Raw genomic sequence first — 25,297 nt, 5'->3', positions numbered from 1 at the left:
CAAATGTATACAAGATAAACCATAAATACAATATTATGAGGTCTGATTTGGATAAACGTGATACAAGCATGTGATGACAATAACTATTGTACTCTCAGAAAAGTGATAAGACAAAGGCTATAAAACTGTCCTGCATGTCTTTTATAGAAAGCACTGATTGGATCTCACAACACTGAGAGAAACGCAAACGAAGAGTCAATACAGACCAAGATTAACACTGGTAAGAACACTCATATTTCTAAAATATAACTTTATTTCTTTCTTACGCTAGAAGTAACTTTGTTTAATAGTTTTAAATAAATTGTGATAATCACAGTTCATAATGATCTACCGCTTACATGTGTTTGATGTAACCTAATGTATTTTAGTTGATTCAATGATGTTAAACAATATTTTTAACTTTGTAAATTTGAATATTTTCTTTCAGTGTAGCCTAGTGAAAAAGAAATATACTAAAATGCATTTAAAATACATTTGTTTCATGCTAAGTATACTATAAATACATGTACATATTATGTACTTAATAAAAATACCCTGCAATTGTACTTTTAGTATACTAAACTGGTATATTTAAAGTCTGCTAAATTGGAACAACAATTTTTTTACTTAATGCACTTTAATTGTGTGGAAGTACTGCTGAAGTCCAACTAAAGATATATTTAAGTATATTTGATTAAGCTAAAGTGGAACTATTGCGAGTATACTTTAGGTACACTTCAAATATTTAGCATTTAAAGACCGATATTATTCAAAGATCATACAATCCTCATCAGTAGTGACATTAAAACATATTTTAGGCTTTTAATATTAAGAAATGTGCTTTGTGCACAAGTAGCACTCCAAATAAAGTTTAATTACAATTTTTATATCAGTAAGTCTTGAGTGATATGTCAGTAAATATGTTAATAGACTTGAACTATACTTAGTATAAAATAAATGCATTTTAAATCTATTACTTTTTTACTAGGGTAGTCCAGTCCCCTCTTAAATGAAGAAGGCATTTATGAATTACAGTTAATTAAAACTTAATTAAGTGGAAACTAAAATGAATGATTTATGTTGATTTTATTATTAAATCATCTTATTGCAGAAAGCAAGTCTTTGGAGACAAAATGAGAAAATTACTTTTGCTGGTTCTCACCATAACAGGTGTGTTCTTTTGTTAGATATTGTTCAAACATATGGTTAATATTAACTGTGTTAGTTTAATATTTAACACTTTGTCCTGTTTTCTATACTCTTGTTTGTGCATCTATTGCAAATTTTTGTAAACACTGTTTTTATTTGCTTATTTATGTAAAACCTTGCACTTTTTTAAAGTGTAATAGTACAATAGTGCATCCTTATTTTTTTAAAACGTGGAGGGTATACAGGTGCATCTCAATAAATTAGAATGTCGTGGAAAAGTTCATTTATTTCAGTAATTCAACTCAAATTGTGAAACTTGTGTATTAAATAAATTCAGGGCACACAGACTGAAGTAGTTGAAGTATTTGGTTCTTTTAATTGTGATGATTTGGACTCACATTTAACAAATTTAATTTATTGAGATGCACCTGTACTAACACTTTAAACTACATATTTTTAATCATGCATCTTCAACAAAATATCTTCTACTTTATTAAAGTCATTATTCATTATTGGTGAAAGCTTAAAATATCTAACAAGCAAATTCTTAAAGGTGGTAGGTGATTATATTTTATTGAATAACTTTATTACTTCCTGGTCACAATTAGCTCCTATAGTTTTTTCCAGTCCACCAGTTCAGGATGAGAAGCTTCCTGATGAAGTGGTGAAGGTGCCAGTGGTCGAACAAGAACCGACAGTAGAGCTCACAGAAGAACAAGCAGGTCCTCGGATACAGGATGAAGCTATTGCAGATTCACGTATGGTGGAGCCTGATTCAGTGCTGCTGGAGCCAGAGACAACAGAGGAGCACAGAAAACCAGAAGAGACACAAGTAATGATGGAGGAACCTGTGCTAGAGGCAGATTACTTGCCTAAAGAGACGCCAGAGACAGAACTAGAGCCTGAGCTGGAAATAACTGCCAGTCAGATAGAAAGAAACAACGTATCTGAGCATATAGTGGCAGAAGATCTAGAAATACAAATGGAACCTGAGAGGGGTAGTCGAAGGGCGAATACTGGTGAGCCATCTCAGATGATATTTGTTTTACCACTGTGTACTAGTAACAAACAGGTCTGATACTTGGCCAAATGCACTGAATACTGCAGTGTTCAGCATCATTGTTGATGAGTGTGGTGATGTGTCCACAGGAAGGTGGTCTTGTGGAGGAGTTATCCTACAGGGCAAATGTTACCAGTACTTCAGAATAAACCTTGATGGCTTTCATGCTGAGGTATTAATGTCATTTCTGTGATGACAACCCTCGGAGGGATTGGCATGGTAATGTACATAACAATGTAAATGTATTTGGTCTTGGTGGAATAGATCTGCTGCTGCTGCGACAAAGCAAGTATCGAGACTTGCTACTGCCAATACATCCACGAAATGCTGCTGTGAGCATGTAAGATATATTGCTGCTGCACTAACTCCCATAGCATACATGAATCTCCTCGTAGCAGATCTGTACAGGTGGAGCTGGGGAAGGTGGAGAGTTTCTGAAGCATGCTACAAAGCTGTTTACAGCTAGTACTACTCATATATTTGAATGTTGAGCAGTGAGCTCATTGGCTACTGATACAGGAGAGAACCAATCAGCTGTGCCATGTGATAATGATGTCATTAGGTTGAGTTAGACCTATCAGGATTGTGCCATCTAGAGCTTCATACCAGAACTCTGTATTTATGATCATATATGCTTTTTTGTTTATGTAGTGTAGTATGGTTCTTGCAGCTAAATGAAATGTAAATCAAAAAGAATCATCAAGCAACATTTATGACTTGATTGTCCTCCAGTTTTTTTATGAAAAGGTGTTCATAAAAAATCTCCTTCTCCTTAGTATCACTGTAAATCCATCTGCCATAATGGCAACCTGGCCTCGGTGGCAAGTAGCTACATTCTTGGTGAATTAGGCAATTTAATGGATCAGAATGGAGGTCGCACTCACGCATGGCTTGGAGGACGGAGAGTCATTGGTGTATGTTCATTTGTTTTGCAGTGCTTTACTTTTTCACATGGTTTATTCATTTCTCCACCATATCAGTCCTTCTAGTAAGTCACTTTCCTGTTTTGACAGACAAATAATTTCAAATGGTTGGATAGAACGTTGTGGAGCTATAATGGCTGGAATGTAGGAGAGCCCAATAATGCTGGTGGGATGGAGAACTGTGTAGAGACGTGGTGTAAGTTTTGCTACAGAACAACATTTAACAAAAATCTGTCAATAAAATTTGCATTAATCACACAGATAATCTAAAGGAATAATATATAATCCTTTAAAACTTTCATGTTCTTCTTTTATAGACATGCTTTTCTTTTTTATGATCTGTCTTTACCAGTTTAACAAAGCTTTGTCTATTTTCAGATAATCTGGCATTTAATGATGCACCATGCACAATACCCAAACCATTCATCTGTTCCTGTCCACTTTAGACAGCCAGAAGGTTAACCTAACCTCCAACACAGTAACCTATGTGCAGTAACTATGACATTTTTTTTAATAATAATAATTATTATTACCATTTTTAAAGATGAATTTATAAGGGTTAACAACTGATGTTTTATTAAATTTGCTTTGCATTGTTTACAAAAAATAATAATAATAACAAACACAATAAACACAAATTGTTGTAAGCATTTTAATTGTTTACTAGCTAAAACATGCTTTTGAACACTTCTACTGTATGTTTAAATAAAGCTGTAAAATCAAATTAAATAAAAGTGACTTTTATTGTCATGAAAGTGCCTTTTGTTAGATTTTACTACTGTATCTAAGGCTGTAATTTTCATGCCAATAGTTGACTCATTTAGCTGATAACTGAAAGGTCACTCAATGTTAAATCCTCGTGGAGGTTTTTACTAAAGCTTCACAAAGGCTTTAGGCAGGCGCTGTATGCTAATAGCTCTCATCACCATGAGCCCAACATGCATGGTCAGGAATGCCAGGATTCCCATGTTTCTATGCATCATCTACTGACACAAGCATTTGTTGTGAAGCCAATGGTGGAGACTGAGACAGTCATAATGTAAAAAATGAATTTTAGTGCAAGGGGTTTTAAAGGTAAAGTGTGTATTTTTGTGCCAGTAGCATCACCACATACTTTTACATTTAAAAAAAGGTAATAAAATTATTGTGATGTAACAAAGAATGCCTTACTACTAGAATAAATATTAACAATTCTAACAAAATCATCTTTAAAAATGAACTTTAGCACAGATATGCTTAGTTATTTTTTAGAGATCATACAGTAAACCTCTGTTTTTGGAAAATTCATCTTTTATGAGCTTATTTTGAGAGCATTTTGTCTTAATGGTCATACTGCAGATGCTGACGATCAGTTGCTGAGAGGATCTGCTTGAATCTTTAAAGCCAAAGATTTTCCAGAAAGGTTCACATAGATACTATTAACGCCTCTCACTTTGTCCGACACACACAATGAATTATGGGGTTGAAGCTTACGTTGACATGCACAACACATTGTTCTCCATGGCTGAGTCAGTTTTCCATTTTACCTCAGCAGCTGTGTTTTCACTACTGAGTGTCAATGAAGGATTTGCAGGAACTAAACCAAAACCACTCCAGCCATTTCAGTCACAAATTAATACTTGTCATCTCTCTGGCCTCTTGTTTCCCTTTAGAACCAAATATATGCATGTGTATGAAACCAAATATTGCACTAATGATGATATGATAATGATGATATGGCTTCATGTGCATGCTAAGATATTTAAAAGAAACTGGCTCAGATGAAGTCAGCATGTGCGCAAACATAAACACCTACAGCCATCTTTTCCCCTCCCATTCTTAGTCTACATCTTGGTCTCTTTTCAAAAACACGGAAACCAGTGAAAGGGATCAGTGTTCCCTGAGGTGAGGATTGAATTTGGAGCTGTCGAATTAAGTGGCTTTGGCACTGTCTGCAACTTTCTCTCTCATACACTCTTAAAAATAAAGGTGCTTCACTCTTTATTTTTAAGAGTGTAGCTACTGTAACTACACATTTCACTCAGTTCTTCTATGGGAGGAGCAGAGGGATGCTACTTCTTTATAAAAGTCAATTTGCCCTGAGGATGTCAACTGTAAAGCTTTTAGTCTGTTTCTGTTTCTATATATGTGTGAGAGTGTTTTCATTGCTGTTTGTTGTTGAAACTAGTTTAAATTCTTTAATTTTGCATAGACTTTTGTGTAGTCTACCTTAATTCAATAACTACTGGGGTAAATGCATGTGAGAAGATGATAAGAAAATTGTTTTATTGTGAATTAAAAATGTAAATCTTTCTATGTGATAGTTGTACTGAGTGAGAAGACATTTGAACTTGATTCACTAATGGAGACTGAAGAAAGGCCAGGTCTACATGTGCAGAAAAATATGTTGAAAATTGAGATATCAGAGCAACATGACAGTGGTCTCAAAAAATCAGTAAATAAAAATGCACCTATTATGCAACATCTTTACATTTTTTTTTTATATCCATTATGGTGTGGTAACTAACTACTGAAAAACAGGATTTGTGTTCCCGAGACTAGCAGCCCATGTGACAATCTGATCTCAAGAGAAACCTATTTTACAAGTTGGCAGTTTATGAATCATTTGATTTTATGTTATTGGTATGGAAATGTATTAAAATGTAACAAAAATGTACAAAAACTTGAGATCATATGAATTCATACAGTTTAGCCACCAATTTGACAATACGTTAAATAGTTACAAAATGTCATGGGATTGGTTTAGACTTGTGAGCATATTTAAATTTCTGTGCATTTGATTAGTGCTGGATTGTATGTTTCTTCTTCATTTTATTTATTATTTTTAATGAAGTTTGAAACTTTTGGAATTTTTAGACTATTGTTGGTGCAACTGCACATATAAATAATGAAAATGAGAGAAAAAGATTGAAAAATTAAAAAAGGCCCTGAACTTATCACCTGTCGTGGATTTAACCCTTTGTCTTGCCGTTTCGGACCCTGTTTGTTCCTCGCATGAACTCTCACCTGTTTAGTGGTTTACCTCTTTCACGGTGTCATGAACCTGGTCCTGAACGCCAGTCCACTCGTCACCAGAGGTCGCTTTCTATTCACATTACACAGACTGTTGCACCTCACCCCAGAGTACATTTCCCATCATTCATTGCGCTTAGGACACATACAGCTGCAGCGAATCGCGTACGGTATAAAAGAGGCCCTTCCCGCTATTCTGGGCCGAGTATTGGACTGCGTTTAGCACTCTCTGTGTTAGCTGTTGTACGGAGAAATCTTGTAAATCCCTAGCCTAGCTCAGTCATGTTTCTATTCCTGTTATTGTAGTCCTGTATCCTCACCTTGTTTTATCGTCTTGTCTGCCTTCAGCCTGCCCTGGACTTCTCGCCCGTCGTGGATTTAACCCTTTGCCTTGTCGTTTCAGACTCTGTTCATCCCTCGAATGAACTCTAGCCTGCCCTTTTGGATTATCCGTTTGCCTCTCCCTTTGGATTACGTTCACCGCTGATCTACCCTTGCCTGTTTTACGGATTACTCTTGTGTCTTGCCTGAATATACCTGTAAGCCATTGTCTGACCCTGCCTGTGTTTGACCATGTCATTGTCTCAGTCACGATTCAATAAAAGTATGCATTTGAAGCCGCCCGCTTCACGTCTTCACTCCATTAACACACGGATTACTCTTGTGTCTTGCCCTGTTTATATCTGTTTGCTGGTGTCGACCCTGCCTGTTTATGACCATGTCTCTGTCTCCGATTAATAAAAATTTGCATTTGGATCTGCCCACTTCCCGTCTCCCTTGCTCCGTAACAACAGTAACCTCCCCCAGCTTGATTTTGTTCAATTCTGAGAAAAACGTCAGAATTGTGAGTTTATATCTCGCAATTCTGACATTACATCTTGCAATTCTGAGAAAAAAAGTCAGAATTGTTAATTTATATCTTGCAATTCTGCCTTTAAAACTCACAGTTGCACATTTATATCTCACAATTATGAGCAAAAAAAGTCAGAACTGCAAGATACAAATGCATCTGCAAGAATAAAAATCAGCATTGTGAATTTTTATCTTGCAATTCTGACTTTATTTTTTGCAATTTTGAGTTTATATCACAAAATTCTGAATATATTGAATATATTGGGTTATTATATATATATATATATATATATATAGTAACCCAAAGCTGATCTATACAGGTGGATCTGGAATTTCGTGCATGGGCAAACGATTTCCTAATGTTTCTTGGTTTCATATTTTGCAATTAAACAAAAGCAAAAGCAAAATTCTGATTTTAGGCCACTCTAAGTCTTCAGCTGTTTTTAATTTAGGGTCTCTCTCTGCCAGTGTTCAACCTTAAGAACCTTTACTCAACTTTGAGAAACAAATTAACACAGTGGTAAAGGGCAGTTTTTCCATCTGAGATCAATTCCGAAACTGAAACAGTTTCTGCCCCATTAAGATTTGAGGACTGTAATCCATGCTTTTATAACATCACACCTGGACTACTGTAATTCGCTTTATTGTGGTCTGCCTCAAACATCGATCTTTTGCCTGCAAATTCTCCAAAATGCAGCAGCGAGGCTTCTTACTGGAACAAAAAATAGGGATCACATTTCTCCAATTTTAGCATCTTTACATTGGCTTCCTGTAAAGTTTAGAATTTGGAAAAGTATGGAAACACCCCTGGCAAAGTGTGGTTTTGGACGATATCAGCATAAACCCTTATCCCTTAACCCTTACTTTTTTGGTGCAAATACATTAAAGTAATTTGACATTATCATTGAAGACCAGCAATAATAATTTTCATTTTGATTACATAATAATGGCAATAAATACATGTCAAAGTCAGACATACCCCTTTGCCAGCTCTGATGCCTGGTTACTGGTTTAAACTTGGCCCAGGTTTTTAAAAGATTTTTGGGTCAGCACACCTTAATAGCTTCAACAATTGATTGCCAATTAAATTTAGAATAAAAATGAATTTAGGCCCAGATTATGCAGAGCTGTAATAGCTGCTAATTTTTTCTATGTATAAACCGTTTATGTAATAAAATATGTTTTCGTAGTTTGTGTTGTCCCTTATCAGTGCAAAATTGTCACAAATTAAAAAGGATTTATGCCAATATTGTCCAAAACCCCATTTTTCTAGGGCATTTCCAAACTTTTGGAGGGCAGTGTATGTTTCCTTTTTTGCTTTTTATATGCTCTGTGCTTTGTTGTACAGCACTTTGGTGCAACTCTGTTGCTTTTAAATGTGCTATAGAAATACATTTGGACTTGACTTGACCAATGATTCTCCGTCCTCCAAGCCATGCACGAGTGCGGCCGCCATTCCGATCCATTAGCCGCCCTATTTCGTTAAGAATGTAGCTGCTTGGCACAGACGCCAGGTGGCCATCATAGTAGATGGATTGACAGTTCTTTTTTAACCACTGGCACATTCACCACTTGATCAGGAAGCTTCTCATCCTGAACTGGTGGACTGGCAAAAGCTACAGAAGCTAATGATCGAAAAGTAATAATGTTAATCAATGCTTTTTATAAAAGACAGTTTTATGACCTTTGTCTTGTCACGTTTCTGAAAGCGCACGTTTCTACATGTATCATGTTAAAGACCTCATAATATTTTATTGTTGTTTGCTTCTCTTGTAAACATTCGCTTTGAAGTTCAGAGTACCAAATCACTTCAGTCTGAGACAAATGTCTGAGATTTTATTTGTTAGGTTGCTTTATATTTATTAGTCCTAGTTTGAAAAACAAAACTTGATTTGACTGACTTTCTGAGACCAGAAAGATACACTTTTCACATACTGCCTTTGACCTGATGTTACTTTTAGCCAGAGTGACTTTTATACATCTTTTTTTTCCTGGACGTGTTCTGGACAGGATTCCCACATTGCCTAAAATGTCTGGGTTTTGTTTTTGTTTTGTTTTTTTCCTATAGACGTGTTTGCTACAGTCCTCACATGTGTATGTGTATTTACATACTTTGATCATTCTGTGTAGATCCGGTCTTCTTGCACACCACAATTGCTCGATTGTGTATGAAGCCTGCACACTACTGGTCAAACTACTTTTCAGTCATTATCATCAGACAGTCAGTACAAAAATAATATAGGAAAATAAAGCAAAACCCCAGCATTTTAGGAAATGTAGGCCAAAACACAGCCAGGACATTTTCAGGAAAAAAGAGGATGCATGGTCACCCTAATTGTGCAATCTCTATATACATTACTCATCAAAACACACAGACTCTTTATTTATCACTACTATTACATTTTTCTAAAAAACTAAAAAAACATACTAAAAAATTAATATTTCTATATGGATATTTATTAAGGAAAAATGACTGGAAAAGTGTAAAGAATTAAAAAAAAAAAACATGAAATGTTTTTAAAGAGTGGTTAAAAACCACAGTTAACAGTCAGGTTTCCACAACATTCACTTAGGAGCAAAAATCTGCCTTTAAACTTGAAAGAAATAAAGATTTTAAATGTATCGTGATAATTATTGTAATCAACTGATATGAAAAATTTTATTGTGATCATTTTTTGGCCATATTGCACATCCCTACCCATAAGTCACACAGTGATGCATCCTTGTTTATATGAAACATAAAACCAAAAGAGGAAATGCAGTAAAATGACATAGACATCTCTTTCATGTTATCTTAATTGCACAAGTGAATAATCTATAGAATTATGACAGATAAGACAAAAAAAAAAAAAACACATTATTATGCCAAACACTTCCCTGAAATAGTAACTCATGAAAAATAAAACAAGTTGCATGACATTTACATTTAATGAAATTACCACTGTAAACACAGATGAGTCTTGCTTAGGCTGGTAGCTGTGATTTTCATCAGTTTTGTCAGTCAAAATGCTCACTCCCAACTGCATTTACATCTGGAAGACATATTTTTTAGAGCGTTTGCTCATCTGCAATACGTCTGTAGAACGTTTCCTATCAGATATCAAATAGACATTTATAATGTTTTAGAATGTATGTAAAACTGACATCTTACAGACGTCTGTTAGATGTTTGTATACAGCAGATGCTTTCCAGATCAAGAGATCTTTAGCAGACATCTTGCAGATGTACGTGTGCTATCTGGGATGTCAACCACTGGACAAACACTGTGCGCACACTTTTCCGTGTGTGCAAGTGTGTGTATGAGTGCACTTTCCACAGTATATTTTGAGATACCCATTGCATATACTGTATACACATGTGCACAGGTGTTATACTTGCTGAAAATAATGACTAAGTAGTTTGACCAATATTATGCAGGTTTTGTACACAATTAACCATTTGTGGTGTGTAAGAAGATCTACAGAGAATAGTCAAGGCATGCAAATACATGTGCATATGTGAGAACTGTAGCGAGCACATCAATGGAAACAAAACCAAAACCCAGACATTTTAGGCAATTTAGAAATCCCATCCAGGACATGTCTAGGAATAAAGAGAGGATGCATATGGACACTCTAAGCACAATATACATAATATAGGCTAAAAGTAACATCAGGTCAAAGGCAGTATGTAAAAAAAGTGAATCAAATATAAACCAACCTAACAAATAAAAGCAAAAACTCGCATCCAAACTCGCTAACTTCTGTATACCTCAGACTGAAGTGATTTGGTACTCTGAACTTCAAAGCACATGTTTACAAGAGAAGCAAACAATAATAAAATATTATGAGGTTATTAAATGTGATTTCTGTGGTAGCATGTGATGGCAATAGCTATTGTGCTCTCAGAAACGTGACAAGACAAAGGCCATAAAACTGTCTTTTATAAAAAGCACTGATCGGATCTCACAACACTGAGAGAAACGCACACGAAGAGTCAATACAGACCAACAAGATCAACACTGGTGAGAATAATCACATACTGCTCATATTTCTGAAAATAACTTTCCATTTGTCTTTCTGTCTTACACTAGCAGTACTTTTGTTTGATGGTTTAAAATAAAGGGTGATAATCAGCAGTTCATAATGATCTAACCCTTAAATGTAGTTGGTGTAACCTAATGTATTTTGGTTAATTCAGTGATGTTAAATAATATATCAGTTCATTTAAATAGCATTTTCTTTCAGAGTAGTCCAGTCCCCTGTGAAAACTAAAATAATTTATTGATTTATGTTGGTTTTACTATTAAATCATCTATTTGCAGAAAGCAATTCTTTGGAGACTTTTGACAAGATGAGAAAATTACTCTTGCTGGTTCTCATCATAACAGGTATGATCTGTGCTCTAGTTTCATATTGTTCAAACATACAGTTAATATTAATTGTAGTATAGATAGTTTAATATTTAACATTTTATCCAATTTTCTATATTCTCAGCTTTTATTACCGCTTTCTGTAAAAACTGTTATACGTTTATTTGCTTATTTGTGTGCTATTGAGAGTGGAAAACGTTATAATATCTGACAAGCTAAATGTTAAATCAAATCTTAAAAGTTGTAAATAGTTATATTTAATTTTTAGATTTATTAACATTATTACTTTTTGATCACAATTAGCTTCTGTAGCTTTTGCCAGTCCACCAGTTCAGGATGAGAAGCTTCCTGATCAAGTGGTGAAAGTGCCAGTGGTTGAAAAAGAACCGACAGTAGAGCTCACAGAAGAAGAAGCAGATCCTCTGATGGAGGATGAAGCTGATGCAGATACACGTATGGTTACACAAGTGATGTTGGAGGAACCTGTGCTAGATGCTGATTACATGACTGAAGAGACGCCAGAGACAGAACAAGGGCCTGAGTCAGAAATAACTGCCATTCAGACAAACAGAAACGATGTGTCTGTGGAGGAAGCTGTGCCAGAGTTAGAGTCTGGAACTAATAGAACAAATGAAAATGAAACAAATGCAGAAATACAAATGGAACCTGGGAGAGGAAGTCGAAGGACATATTTTGGTAAGGCACCTCAGATGATATTAGTTTTACCACTGTGTACAAGTAGCAAACACGTCTGATACTTGGCCAAATGCACTGAATACTGCAGTTTTCAGGAACATTGTGAACAGTTGCCTTTGTAAGCTTATATATATGGAATAATGATGAGTGTGGTGATGTGTCCACAGGGTGGTGGTCTTGTACAGGAGTTGTCCTACAGGGCAAATGTTATCAGTACTTCAGAATAAACCTTGATGCCTATCGTGCTGAGGTATTAATGTTATTTATGATCATATATGCCTATTTATGTAGTGTAGTATGGTCCTTGCAGCCAAATGAAATGTAAATCAAAGAGAACCATCATCAAGCAACATTTATGACTTGATTTCATACATGTGCACTACATTTTTTTATAAAAAGGTGTTTAATAAAAATAAAAACACACAATTAAGTAATCAATCTATATTTTTTAACCTATAAAACTGTTTATATATGTGTGTATGTTTTAATATATTTACTATATTATTTACATAATAATAATAATAATAATAATAACTGTTTAGCTAATGACTTACTGACTTATTAATGACACTGTATTTTTCTTTTCACTTTATAACATCTATCCTTCTCCTTAGAATTACTGTCAATCCATCTGCTATAATGGCCACCTGGCCTCTGTGCCAAACAGCTACATTCTTAACGAAATAGGGCGGCTAATGGATCGGAACGGCGGCCGCACTCGTGCATGGCTTGGAGGACAGAGAATCATTGGTGTATGTTGATTTGTTTTGTAATGTTTCACTTTTCACATGGTTTATTCATTTCTCCACCATATCAGTCCCTCTAGTAAGTCACTTTCCTGTTTTGACAGACAAATATATTCCGATGGTTGGATGGAACATGGTGGAGCTATAATGGCTGGAATTTTGGAGAGCCCAATAATGCTGGTGGGATGGAGAACTGTGTAGAGATGTGGTGTAAGTTTTGCTACTGAACAACAATTAACAAAAATCTGTCAGTAAAATTTGCATTCATCACATAGATAATTTAAAGGAATAATATATAATCCTTTAACACTTTCACATCTGTTCTCTTTTTATAAAGATGCTTTCCTTTTTGTCATGATCTGTCTTTACCAGTTTTTGTCAATTTTGTCTATTTTCAGATAATCTTGCATTCAATGATGCACCATGCACAGTACCCAAACCATTCATCTGTTCCTGTCCATTTTAGACAGCCAGAAGGTTAACCTAACCTCCAATACAGTAACTTATGTACAGTAACTATGAAAAAAGTGTAAAAAAAAAAAAAAAAAAATTATCATTATTGCAGTTTTTAAAGATGAATTTATAAGGGTTATCAACCAATGTTTTATTAAATTTACCTTGCATTGTTTACAAAAAATAAAATAAAATAAATAAACACTTTTATAAACCACATTTTATAATTTATTTAGTTTGGATAATATAGCATTATATTGCATTCTGTGCAATTCTATTGTTTACTAGCTAAAACATGCTTTTGAACACTTCTACTGTATGTTTAAATAAAGCTGTAAAATTGAATTGAATAAAAGTGACTTTTATTATCATAAAAGTGTCTTTTGTTTGATTTTACTACTGTATTGAAGGCTGTAATTTTCATGCCAATAGTTGACTCATTTAGCTGATAACTGAAAGGTCACTCAAAGTTAAATCCTCACAGCTTCACAAAGGCTTTAGGCAGGCGCTGGTACGCTAATAGCTCTCATCACCATGAGCCCAACATGCATGCTGTTTTCCATCCCATCATCTGACCAGGAATGCCAGGATTCCCATGTTTCTATGCATCATCTACGGGATAAAGAAAGAGCCATGTCTGACACAAGCATTTGTTGTGGACCATGGGACAGTCATAATGTTAAAAATGAACTTTAGTGGAGGAGGTTTTAAAGGTATTAAAGTGTGTATTTTTGTGCCACCAGCATCACTAATGAGGCTTTTATGTTGCACCCCTGAAAAAGGGGAAATTAAGACATCAATAAAACACCACACGAACTTGAACTGCTGCCTGTGCGTTGAGCTGTATTGGCTGTGACGCACAGCGTAGTTCTTGTCAGCTACTACCTGCAGTTTTTGATTTCCCCCTAGTGGACACTCCTTGGATTACACTTCAATTATTTTCTTTACAAGTTAATCCACATGATTCAAAACAATAACTTTAACTGTACTAATCACATCGAATTATATAAATCATATTGATTTTTAACTCTTTCTATTTATATTCACGTTGAATCAAATTGATTCTGTAACGTTTTTTTTTTTAAAGATCATTTTGATCTTTTTAACCACTACATTTACATTTAAAAAAGATAATAAAAATGGTGAATCAAGAATATACACTGCAAGTGTATTCTGATTCCTGGACTCAAAACTATATAGAATTATTATATTACTATTATAGAATTATTAAAATTCCCATAGAAAGTACTACAGAAATACAAAAATGCCTTACTTCTAAGGTAAGTATTAACAATTCTAACCAAAAATGACACATATCACCTTTCAAAATTAACTTTAGTACAGATATGCTTTTTTTTTTTTAGAGATCATACATTAAGCTTCTTTTTTGTCATGGTCATACCACGAATGCTGTTTACAAACAAAAAACTACAACGATGTCGGACGATTCTGAAGTTGTAGGAGAAAATAAGATGGAGTTTTTTTGCCATACTCTACCTTTTTGAGCCGGAGTACACAGACGATGAACTTAGACGTGATTTGTAGTAGCGATGGGAGGTTTGGATCATTTTACCGACTCTGACCTTTGAGTGACCTTTGAGTCTCGTTCAAAATGAACGAATCTTTTTAGAGTAATTTCGTTTATTTTAGCAAAATATAATTAAAATGTTACGTGTTACTTTCCTAACACATCTACTGCTTACACAAACGTTGATCACGCTACAAACAAGACAAAACTGTAATGCTATAAGAAACAGAAAAGATTGACTCATTGTTTACCTGGGTCTCTATGATTAGCTCACCACTTCTTATCTGACAAGTTTTCGGGTTTGAGTCGTTCGTTCATCATGTGACAGCCCCATAAGATAAACGAACCACTCGGAAAAACCTGAAGACTCGAAACAGGTGAACTAATTCTAGTACAGAACCTAATAGGATGTTGCGCATGCACGAATGAACGAATCACTCCCCGAGACGACTCATTCTTCCCGAGTCACATTAAACGAATGAACAAATCATTCAAGAACACATGCATCCCAGAGCCTGTGCTACACAAGCTTTTGTGCTTAAAAAGTATACAAATTTTTCTCCTCCCGTTTACTTTCACTTTTCCCAGTTACCGGTCATTGCTCCTGTCACCTGTGAATCATCATTTACTGCGGACGTCACCCATCCTGCCGCCCCCAATCGGACAAGACCCTTCCAGATAAAAGAGCATGCCAGACCACCTGCAAGCCCTATGTTGTTGCTGTTTTTGTGCTTTGATTTTGTTGTCATCGCGTGTTATTGTTGTATCCCCTTTTGTTTATGTTGCTTGGTTTTCGTGAACGTTTTTGCCCCTTTATATATTTATGTGCCCTCTCCCCCTCACTGTAACATATTTGAGCACGCGTTATATCTTACCAGGCTGGGAAGAAGGGGACAGGAAAAAGAACGTCACGTGACATACACTGCAACACGTAGCTATATGATTCTGTATAGTACATTAGATTAGAGGCGAGTGCCACCCCTTGTACTATTGTTTAGCAGTTAGAAAGTGTACTTTAGTTAGGGCGTCTCGGACGTTGAAGACTTTTCTTTTCTACATTTTCTTTTCATAGTCAGGATTAGGAGGGTGGATATTAAGTTTGAGGGTTAGCAGTTAGAGGGTTTTGATTTTGTTATTTTCTTTGATTTAGCACCGCCCGAGTACCTTCTTCCCGTTTCCTTTGTCTTGTGTTTTGACTGTTCATGTAAATCATCTTTATATTGGCTTCTTGTAAAGTTAAGAAATTATTTTAAAATAGCTGTTTTTGTGTACAAGTCTTTATCTGGTCTTGCACCAAAATACATTAGTGACCTTCTGATTCCTTACTCCTCAAAGAGCACTTAGGTCTAGTAATCAGCTTCTCTTAACTGTCCCACATTGTCACTGTAAAACCAAAGGTGGTCGGGCCTTTGCAGCTGCAGCTCCTAAATTTTGGAATAGTTTGCCCACAAATGTGAGATTTGCTCCTTCACTAGCCAGTTTTAAATCTGTTTTCAAATCTTATTTGATTTCTTTGGGTTTTCATTATGTTTTAAGGATTTCATGTCAAATTGTTGTAATGTGTTCATTTTTTATATGATGGTTTTCATTTCAAATTCTGTGTTTGTGTGTTTGGCATTTTTTTTAAATGATGCATTTGACTTGAATTGACTTTTACATCTTGTACAGCACATGTACAATTCATTTTATGTAACATGTCATTTTTTTTATCATTCTGTGTAATGCCCTTTTTTTCTTTTTGTTTTGTTAGTTATTATCTGTTTCTGCTTTGAGCTATGGTGTTTGTTGTTAATGTTTTCTTTCTTCTCTCTATTACTGTTATTCTTAATTATGTTCTAATTTTGTTGTACCATAAGCTGGATGTTCAAATAAAGCACTCCCATAGATGATGTATAGAAACATGGGAATTCTGGCATTCCTGGTCAGATGATGGGATAGAAAATGCATGCATGCACTGTAAAAGAACAATTTGTTGAGTGAACTTAAAATAATTTGTAACCTGGCAATTCAGAGAGCAATTAAATGTTAAATTATACCAGCGCCTGCCTAAAGCCTTTCTGTTAAATTTAGCAAATATCTAAGTTAATGAAAAGCTTTGTGTGTATTTAACATTTTAGTGACTGAACTTTCAGCAGGGTAACAAATTAGCATAAATGCAATGAGCATACAACTATTGGCTTGAAAATCTTTGTGTGTCTATTTAACCTTAGACACAGTAATAAAATACCATAAACAACTTTTTTTTTTTAAATAATAAAAGTCAGCTTTATTTACACAAAGTGTACAAAAGGATGTTTTAGCTGGTAAACAGTTAAATTGCTTACAAAAATGTAATGCTATATAAACAAATTAAACAGTTGTGGTGTATAAAAATGTATGTTTATTATTACTCTTTCTTGTAATCAATGCAAGGCAAATGTAAATAAAAATTGGTTGATAACTCTTATGAATTAATCTGTAAAAATTGCAATAATAATATATATTATTTACACATTTTAGCTCTCATAGCAGTTAGGTTAGGTTAGCCTTCTGGCTGTCTAAAGTGGACAGGAACAGATGAATGGTTTGAGTCTTGAGCATTTTACATCATTGAATGCCAGATTATCTGAAAATAGACAAAGCTTTGTTTAACTGGTAAAGACAGATCATAAAAAGAGGAAATCATATCTATAAAAGAAGAAGAGATGCAAAAGTTTTAAAGGATTATATATTTTTCCTTTAGATTATCTGTGTGATGAATGCAATTTTTTATTGACAGATTTTTGTTAATTGTTGTTCAGTAGCAAAACTTACACCACGTCTCTACACAGTTCTCTATCCCATAAAGATTATTGGGCTCTCCTGCATTCCAGCCATTATAGCTCCACCATGTTCCATCCAACCATCGGAATATATTTGTCTGTCAAAACAGGAAAGTGACTTACTAGAGGGACTGATATGGTGGAGAAGTAAATAAACCGTGTGAAAAAGTGAAACACTACAAAACAAATCAACATACACCAATGATTCTCTGTCCTCCAAGCCATGCACGAGTGAGGTTGCCGTTGACAACACACCTGCTTGACAAAGGTAACTGTTCACAATGATCCCGAAAACTGCAGTATTCAGTGCATTTGGCCATGTATCAGACCTGTTTTCTACTTTCTACACAGTGGTAAAACTAATATCATCTGAGGTGCCTTACCAAAATATCTCCTTCAACTTCCCCTCCCAGGTTCCATTTGTGTTTCTGCATTTGTTTCATTTTCATTAGCTTTGTTAGTTCCAGACTCTAACTCTGGCACAGCTTCCTCCACAGCCATGTTGTTTCTGTTTGTCTGAATGGCAGTTATTTCTGGCTCAGGCTCTTGTCTCTGGCGTCTCTTCAGTCAGGTAATCAGCATCTAGCACAGGTTCCTCCAACATCACTTGTGTCTCTTCTGGTACTGAATCAGGCTCCACCATACGTGAATCTACATCAGCTTCATCCTCCATCAGAGGATCTGCTTCTTCTTCTGTGAGCTCTACTGTCTGTTCTTTTTTAACCACTGGCACTTTCACCACTTGATCAAGAAGCTTCTCATCCTGAACTGGTGGACTGGCAAAAGCTACAGAAGCTAATTGTGATCAGAAAGTAATAATGTTAATCAATCTAGAGATTAAATATAATTATTTACAACTTTTAAGATTTGATTTAACATTAACACGATTGAACATGATTAAAAATATGTAGTTTAAAGCATTTAGTATACCCTCCTAGTTTTTAAATAATATGCACTATTGTACTATACCATTTTTAAAAGACCAACATTTTACATAAATAAGCAAATAAAAATAAAAACACTTATAACAGTGTTTACATAAAGCTGCATTAAATGCATTGACAAAAGTACAGAATGCTAACTATTAAACACAATTAATTTTAACTGAATATTAGAAAGATATTTAACTAGAGCACAGATCATACCTGTTATGGTGAAAACCAGCAAGAGTAACTGTCTCATCTTGTCAAAAATCTCCAAAGAGTTGCTTTCTGCAAAGAGATGATTTAATAATAAAATCAACATAAATCAATCATTTATTTTAGTTTTCACTTAATGAAGTTTTTATTGACTGTAATTCATAAAAGCCCTCTTCATTTAGGAGGGGACTGGACTAATCTTAAAGAAATGCATTTAAATTAACTGAAGTTAGTTAAAAATATTATTTAACATCAATGAATCCCCTAAAATATATTAGGGGAACCAACCAACTACATTTAAGGGTTAGATCATTATAGACTGCAATTATCACCCTTTATTTTAAACCATCAAACAAAATTATTGCTAGTGTAAGAATGAAAGACAAATAGAAAGTTATTTTTCAGAAATACGTCCAGAAGATGTTTATTCTCACCAGTGTTGATCTTGTTGGTCTGTATTGACTCTTCACCTGTGTTTCTCTCAGTGCTGTGAGATCTGATCAGTGCTTTTTATAAAAGACAGTTTTATGACCTTTGTCTTGTCACGTTTCTGAGAGTACACTAAGAGACACATTTCTACATGTATCATGTTTAAGACCTCATAATATTTTATTATTGTTTGTTTCTCTTGTAAACATTTGTTTTGAAGTTCAGAGTACCAAATCACTTCAGTCTGAGACAAATGTCTGGGAGTTTGAATGTATTTTTCTGATTTTATTTGTTAGGTTGTTTTATATTTATTAGTCCTAGTTGGAAAAATAATCCTTGATTTGACTGACTTTCTGAGACCAGAAAGATACACTTTTCACATACTGCCTTTGACCTGATGTTACTTTTAGCCTATGTATATTGTGCTAAAGTGACTCTCTACATCGTCTTTTTCCTGGACGTACAACAAATGGTGCTATATAGCACTAAAAGTGGTTCTTTGGCTCGTAATCATAGGGGAACCACTTTTAGTGCTATATAGCACCTATTTTAAAAGGTGCTATATGGCACCTTTGTCAAATGGTTCTATGTAGAACCATCAGATGTACCATACACAGCAAAATCCCCAGTGTTAATTTAACACTCTGAGTGTGGACACATATAAACACTGAAGCAGTGTTAAAGTTAACACTGAAGCAGTGTTGAAGGTAATGAGATAATTAGGTGATTAACAAAGTGATGATTGATCATTATTGAAGACACCTGAATCACCAAAGGAGAAAACCAAAATTTTTAAGCAACCATAATAGTGGTCAATGTTTGCATTAGTTGGGCTCTTGAAATCTTTAATACTAGATTTTGTTTGGCTGCTGTATTTGAGTTGAAACAGCCAGACAAGCCAAAAGCTCAAGTCACCAGGTGATTATGTTTTAACATATTCATTGTTTGATGTAGATCACCTAGAGTCTAATCTCTAAGTTAGGTTTTTTTTTTTTTTTGCTTATTGTAATAGCATTGACAATCCACAGAAGATCCAGCACTTCCTATACTTTTTTTAAAGATTTTTTTTTACAACCTGTTTAAAAAAAAAAAAAAAAAGTATTTCACCTAGGCACACATAGACATCAAGAACCAGCCCATGAATCTCAACAATGGTGACAAACGGCATATTCAGATAAACAGATCAACTCTGAACTCTCATAATTTATTTATGCCGCAATGCATGATGGGACTCATGGATTTGTTCTGATTGGCTACAACACGCTTTTTGATGGTCACCGTTGTTGTGATTCTCACAATGACTCTTCATGTCTGTGTGTCTAAATTAAGATAAACTTTTTTTCATCATCTGTCTGATTATGGCAAAACTGATCTTTTGTTCACAGTTTTTTTTTTTTTTTTTTTTTTTTTTTTTTTGCAATCTGTAAGAAAATTTTATGCCAAATACTCAAGTCACTATATGATGATTAAGTCAAGCACAGTCAATGCCATCTTATTGACTTTTGCTCTTTGCTTGTCTGGCTGTTATAACTCAGTAATTACAGCCAAACAAGTCCTAATATTGATGTTTTAAGGGTCAAGAGCCTAACTAATGCAAACACTGACCACTATAATGGTAGCTTAAAAATTTTGGTTTTCTCCTTTGGTGATTCTGCTTATTAACATCAGGTGTCTTCAATAATGATCAATCATCACTTCGTTAATCACCTAATTATCTCGTTAACTTCAACACTGCTTCAGTGTTTATATGTGTCCACACTTAGAGTGTTAAATTAACACTGGGGATTTTGCTGTGTATAGCATTTTATTACTTTAACAAAAATTGTGCTCAATAGAAACAATCATAGGGGCTTGTATTACTACAATAGTAGTAAATATATTTACTACAATGGCAAAATGTCTTGAATCACTTTTATGCTTTTCAAAGGTCAAAAGGTCTTATGTGGGAAATATTTCCTTATGGGGGCCTTAGGGGCAAAAAGATCTTCAGGAAATACACTGTATGTTAATGTTGTTTTTAATCCTTTCCCCAACTGAAGAGTTTAAGAGAGAGTTAGAGATCCTTATTCAGAGGCTTAACCGGTTCTTTGTATGGCAGTGGTGCTATATAGCACCTTAACGACCCCAAAGAACCACTGAAGAACCGCTGAAGAACCAGACAGGGGCTTGACCGGTTCTTTATACACTAACGGTGCTATATAGCACCACAATCACACCAAAGAACCGCTGAAGAACCGCTGAAGCACCATTTTTTTTTCTGTGTGTGTTCTGGACAGGATTCGTACATTGATCATTCTGTGTAGATCCGGTCTTCTTGCACACCACAATTGGTCGATTGTGTATGAAGCCTGCACACTACTGGTCAAACTACTTTTCAGTCATTATCATCAGTCAGTACAAAAATAATATATGAAAACAAAGCAAAACCCCAGCATTTTAGGAAATTTAGGCCAAATCACAGCCAGGACATTTTCAGGAAAAAGAGGACATATGGTCACCCTAATTGTGCAGTCTCTTTATTTATCACTTCTATTACATTTTTCCATACTAATAACAGTGGAGTGGTGTGTTTCTGTTGGGCACATGTGTGTGGGAGCATGTAGGCCTGTACAGCTAACATCATATGTAGATTTGACAACAGCACAGGAACTGAGACTGTGGACGTGTTATATGCAGTGGGTATATTAAAATGCCATGTCAAAACTGAGGAAAGGGATACTGTGGATAAAGCAGCTGACAAAAGTTTCATACCCATAGGCCACAGTAAGTGTTAAGTCTCAAAAGTATTATACAAGAACAATGCATCTCTGATCATAATATAAAACCTAAAGAGGAAATGAAGTAAAAACTACATATTATCTTTCTCATGTTATCTTAACTGCACAAATAAATATTCTTCAGAATTATGACGGGGGGAAAACAACAACATTATTATGCCAATCACTTCCCTAAGATATTAACTCATGAAACATAAAAGTTGCATGACTTCACATTTACAATCAAATTACCACTGTAAACACGAATTTGTTATTTTGTCCTTAAAACACTCTTGTGTGTATAGTTTCATCACATCTCATCCCACGCTTCCGTTGCTAATTCCAAAACGTAATTTTAGATCTAGCAATGGGGACTTGAGCCGTCACTAGCAGACTACTGCAGTTATTATGCGAGAGAGAGAGATACCTGTAGCAGGCCTAAAAATAACTACACCATGGTATTGTGGCAAAAAGATGGGAAACGTGAAACACTATTAATGTATGCATGCATGAAATGTATTAAAGATGTCATGGAATATAATTACAGTATTTTTGTGATTAAGCTATAGCATTTGCACATTTATACTAATTGTATATTTCATACACATACTTACATTTTATATATAATATAAAAATTACATTTTTCCCATGGTATTGAGGTGCGTTATGTGTGGTTTTACTGGTGCATCTCAATAAATTAGGATGTCGTGGAAAAGTTCATTTATTTCAGTAATTCAACTCAAATTGTGAAACTTGTCTATTAAATAAATTCAACGCACACAGACTGAAGTAGTTTAAGTCTTTGGTTCTTTTGATTGTAATGATTTTGACTCACATTTAACAACCCACTAATTCACTATCTCAACAAATTAAAATATGGTGACATGCCATTTAGCTAATCAACTAAAAAACACCTGCAAAGGTTTCCTGAGCCTTCAAAATGGTCCCCCAGTTCGGTTCACTAGGCTACACAATCACAGGGAAGACTGCTGATCTGACAGTTGTCCAGAAGACAATCACTGACACCGTTCACAAGGAGGGTAAGCCACAAACATTCATTGCCTAAGAAGCTGGCTGTTCACAGAGTGCTGTATCCAAGCATGTTAATAGACAGTTGAGTGGAAGGAATAAGTGTGGAAGAAAAAGATGCACAACCAACCAAGAGAACCGCAGCCTTGAGAGGCTTGTCAAGCAAAATCATTACAAGAATTTGGGTGAACTTCACAAGGAATGGACTGAGGCTGGGGTCAAGCCCACCACACATAGACGTGTCAAGGAATTTGGCTACAGTTGTCGTATTCCTCTGGTTAAGCCACTTTTCAACCACAGACAATGTCAGAGGCGTCTTACCTGGGCTAAAGAGAAGAAGTAATGGACTGTTGCCCAGTGGTCCAAAGTCCTCTTTTCAGATGAGAGCAAGTTTTGTATTTCATTTGGAAACCAAGGTCCTAGTGTCTGGAGGAAGGGTGGAGAAGCTCATAGCCCAAGTTCCTGAAGTCCAGTGTTAAGTTTCCACAGTCTGTGATGATTTGGGGTGCAATGTCATCTGCTGGTGTTGGTCCACTGTGTTTTTGAGAACCAAAGTCACTGCACCCGTTTACCAAGAAATTTTAGAGCACTTCATGCTTCCTTCTGCTGACCAGCTTTTTAAAGATGCTGATTTCATTTTCCAGCAGGATTTGGCACCTGCCCACACTGCCAAAATCACCAAAAGTTGGTTAAATGACCATGGTGTTGGTGTTCTTGACTGGCCAGCAAACTCATTAAGCAAACATTAAGTGTTTGTCCTGTTCTGATCCTAAAGAGTGGTTTAAAACCACAATTAACAGTCAGGTTTCCACAACTTTCACTTAGGAGCAAAACTTGAAAGAAATAAAGATTTTAAACGTATTGTGATAATTATTGTTATCAACTGATATTTTTTTTTTTTACTGTGATCATTTTTTGGCCATATTGCACAGCCCTACCCATAAGTCTCACAGTGATGCATCCTTGTTTATATGAAACATAAAACCAAAAGAGGAAATTAAGTAAAACGACAAAATATCTGTCTCATGTTATCTTAATTGCACAAGTGACAAGACAAGACAACACTTCCCTGAAATAGTAACTCATGAAAAATAAAACAAGTTGCATGACATTTACATTTACAATGAAATTACCACTGTAAACACAGATAAGTCCTGCTTGGGCTGGTAGCTGTGATTTTCATCAGTTTTTGTCAGTCAACATATTTACCTGCATCCTAAGAACTTGATCTGACCCTTAGAGCTTGCTTTAGTTCAGGGGTGCTCAACCCTGGTCCTGGAGATCGACTTTCCTGCAGAGTTCAGCTCCAACCCTGACCAAACACACCTGAACCAGCTAATTAGGATCTCAAGGAGCACTTGATAATTACAGACAGGTGTGTTTGATTAGGGTTGGAACTAAACTCTGCAGGATCTCCAGGAACAGGGATGGGCAACCCTTCTTTAGTTGTTCCAACTAAACTTGATATTTGCTTGTTTTGTAGTTTTCAAAAAAGCATTCAATTTAGTCTGCCATGATAGATATCTGAAACTGATGGTATATGGGGGGAAATTCTATGAAAACAAAAGAATTTAACTTTTTTTTGGCATGAAGTGAGACAGGGCTGCAGCTTAAGCCTAACCCTCTTCTATATCAGGGGTGCCTAAATCGGTCCTGCTGGGTTTAGATTCAACTTCCCTCAACACACCTGCCAGGAAATTTCTAGTATATCTAGTAAGAGCTTGAGTAAGAGTCGCCTCTGTCAGCTGGTGCTGAGACTGACTGAGCTTACGCTGTCAGAGATCAACCAGCCTCAGGACTCACACACTCTCAACCATTCAGCCCATACAAATTATCCACACAGAGAAAGACAAATATCCCTGATAGCACACGTACATCACGGAGATGTCTATTTGACATCTGCATTTACATCTCGAATGAAATCACGTGTTTCTGTGTGTGCAAGAGTGTGTATGAGTGCACTTTCCACAGTATATTTTGATATACCCATTGCATATACTGTATATGCAATTGTATATGGATTGCTTCCGGCTTTGCTACCGTTCGGACGCTTTTGCTTACTGCTCCGCGCTTTGCTCCCTGTTTATATACTTTTCAGACTTTTCTAAGATTTTAACCTCAGCAGATCAGCACAGTGCTCAAACAACACATTTTTGGCACAAACACTAAATTAAAAACTTTCGTAACTGGAATAATACTACGAAAAAGGAGACTCTTTGCCTCCCACTGCCAGCAGTTTACATTCCGGAGACGGGAAAACACAGCTGCCTACTTTCAACAGACGAGAAAGAAAATGCCTCTTCAGCCTCTTCTGGAATCTACTTGCTGCACAAACTGCCACAGACTTCTACAAAGGATTGTGGTTCTTGAAACAAAGTTACTTGCTGGACTTCC

The 25,297-nt window shown here is 35.5% G+C and overlaps 2 protein-coding genes across 3 annotated transcripts; both read left to right on the top strand.

Moving 5' to 3' along the window:
* The first annotated feature begins 6 nt into the window (after nucleotides 1-6).
* On the top strand, nucleotides 7-3,823 carry LOC127157704 (low affinity immunoglobulin epsilon Fc receptor-like). Of its 2 annotated transcripts, none has more exons than XM_051100965.1 (7): nucleotides 7-220; nucleotides 1,091-1,149; nucleotides 1,746-2,147; nucleotides 2,278-2,360; nucleotides 2,965-3,102; nucleotides 3,202-3,307; nucleotides 3,490-3,823. In XM_051100965.1, exons 2-7 carry the CDS (start codon nucleotides 1,113-1,115, stop codon nucleotides 3,555-3,557), a joined length of 834 nt encoding a protein of 277 aa, XP_050956922.1. In that variant the 5' UTR covers nucleotides 7-220; nucleotides 1,091-1,112; the 3' UTR covers nucleotides 3,558-3,823. The 2 variants fall into 2 exon arrangements, with proteins under 2 accessions (XP_050956922.1, XP_050956920.1); XM_051100963.1 differs by having other exon boundaries at nucleotides 1,737-2,147; nucleotides 3,490-3,822.
* A 7,104-nt stretch (nucleotides 3,824-10,927) lies between these two features.
* On the top strand, nucleotides 10,928-13,540 carry LOC127157705 (proteoglycan 3-like). The gene is made up of 7 exons (XM_051100966.1): nucleotides 10,928-10,978; nucleotides 11,279-11,344; nucleotides 11,630-12,022; nucleotides 12,190-12,272; nucleotides 12,637-12,774; nucleotides 12,873-12,978; nucleotides 13,167-13,540. Exons 2-7 carry the CDS (start codon nucleotides 11,308-11,310, stop codon nucleotides 13,232-13,234), a joined length of 825 nt encoding a protein of 274 aa, XP_050956923.1. The 5' UTR covers nucleotides 10,928-10,978; nucleotides 11,279-11,307; the 3' UTR covers nucleotides 13,235-13,540.
* Nucleotides 13,541-25,297: the final 11,757 nt, after the last annotated feature.

Source organism: Labeo rohita, unplaced genomic scaffold, assembly GCF_022985175.1.
Source record: "Labeo rohita strain BAU-BD-2019 unplaced genomic scaffold, IGBB_LRoh.1.0 scaffold_1170, whole genome shotgun sequence".
NCBI lineage: Eukaryota > Metazoa > Chordata > Actinopteri > Cypriniformes > Cyprinidae > Labeo > Labeo rohita.
This window is presented reverse-complemented; position numbering and strand designations above follow the sequence as displayed.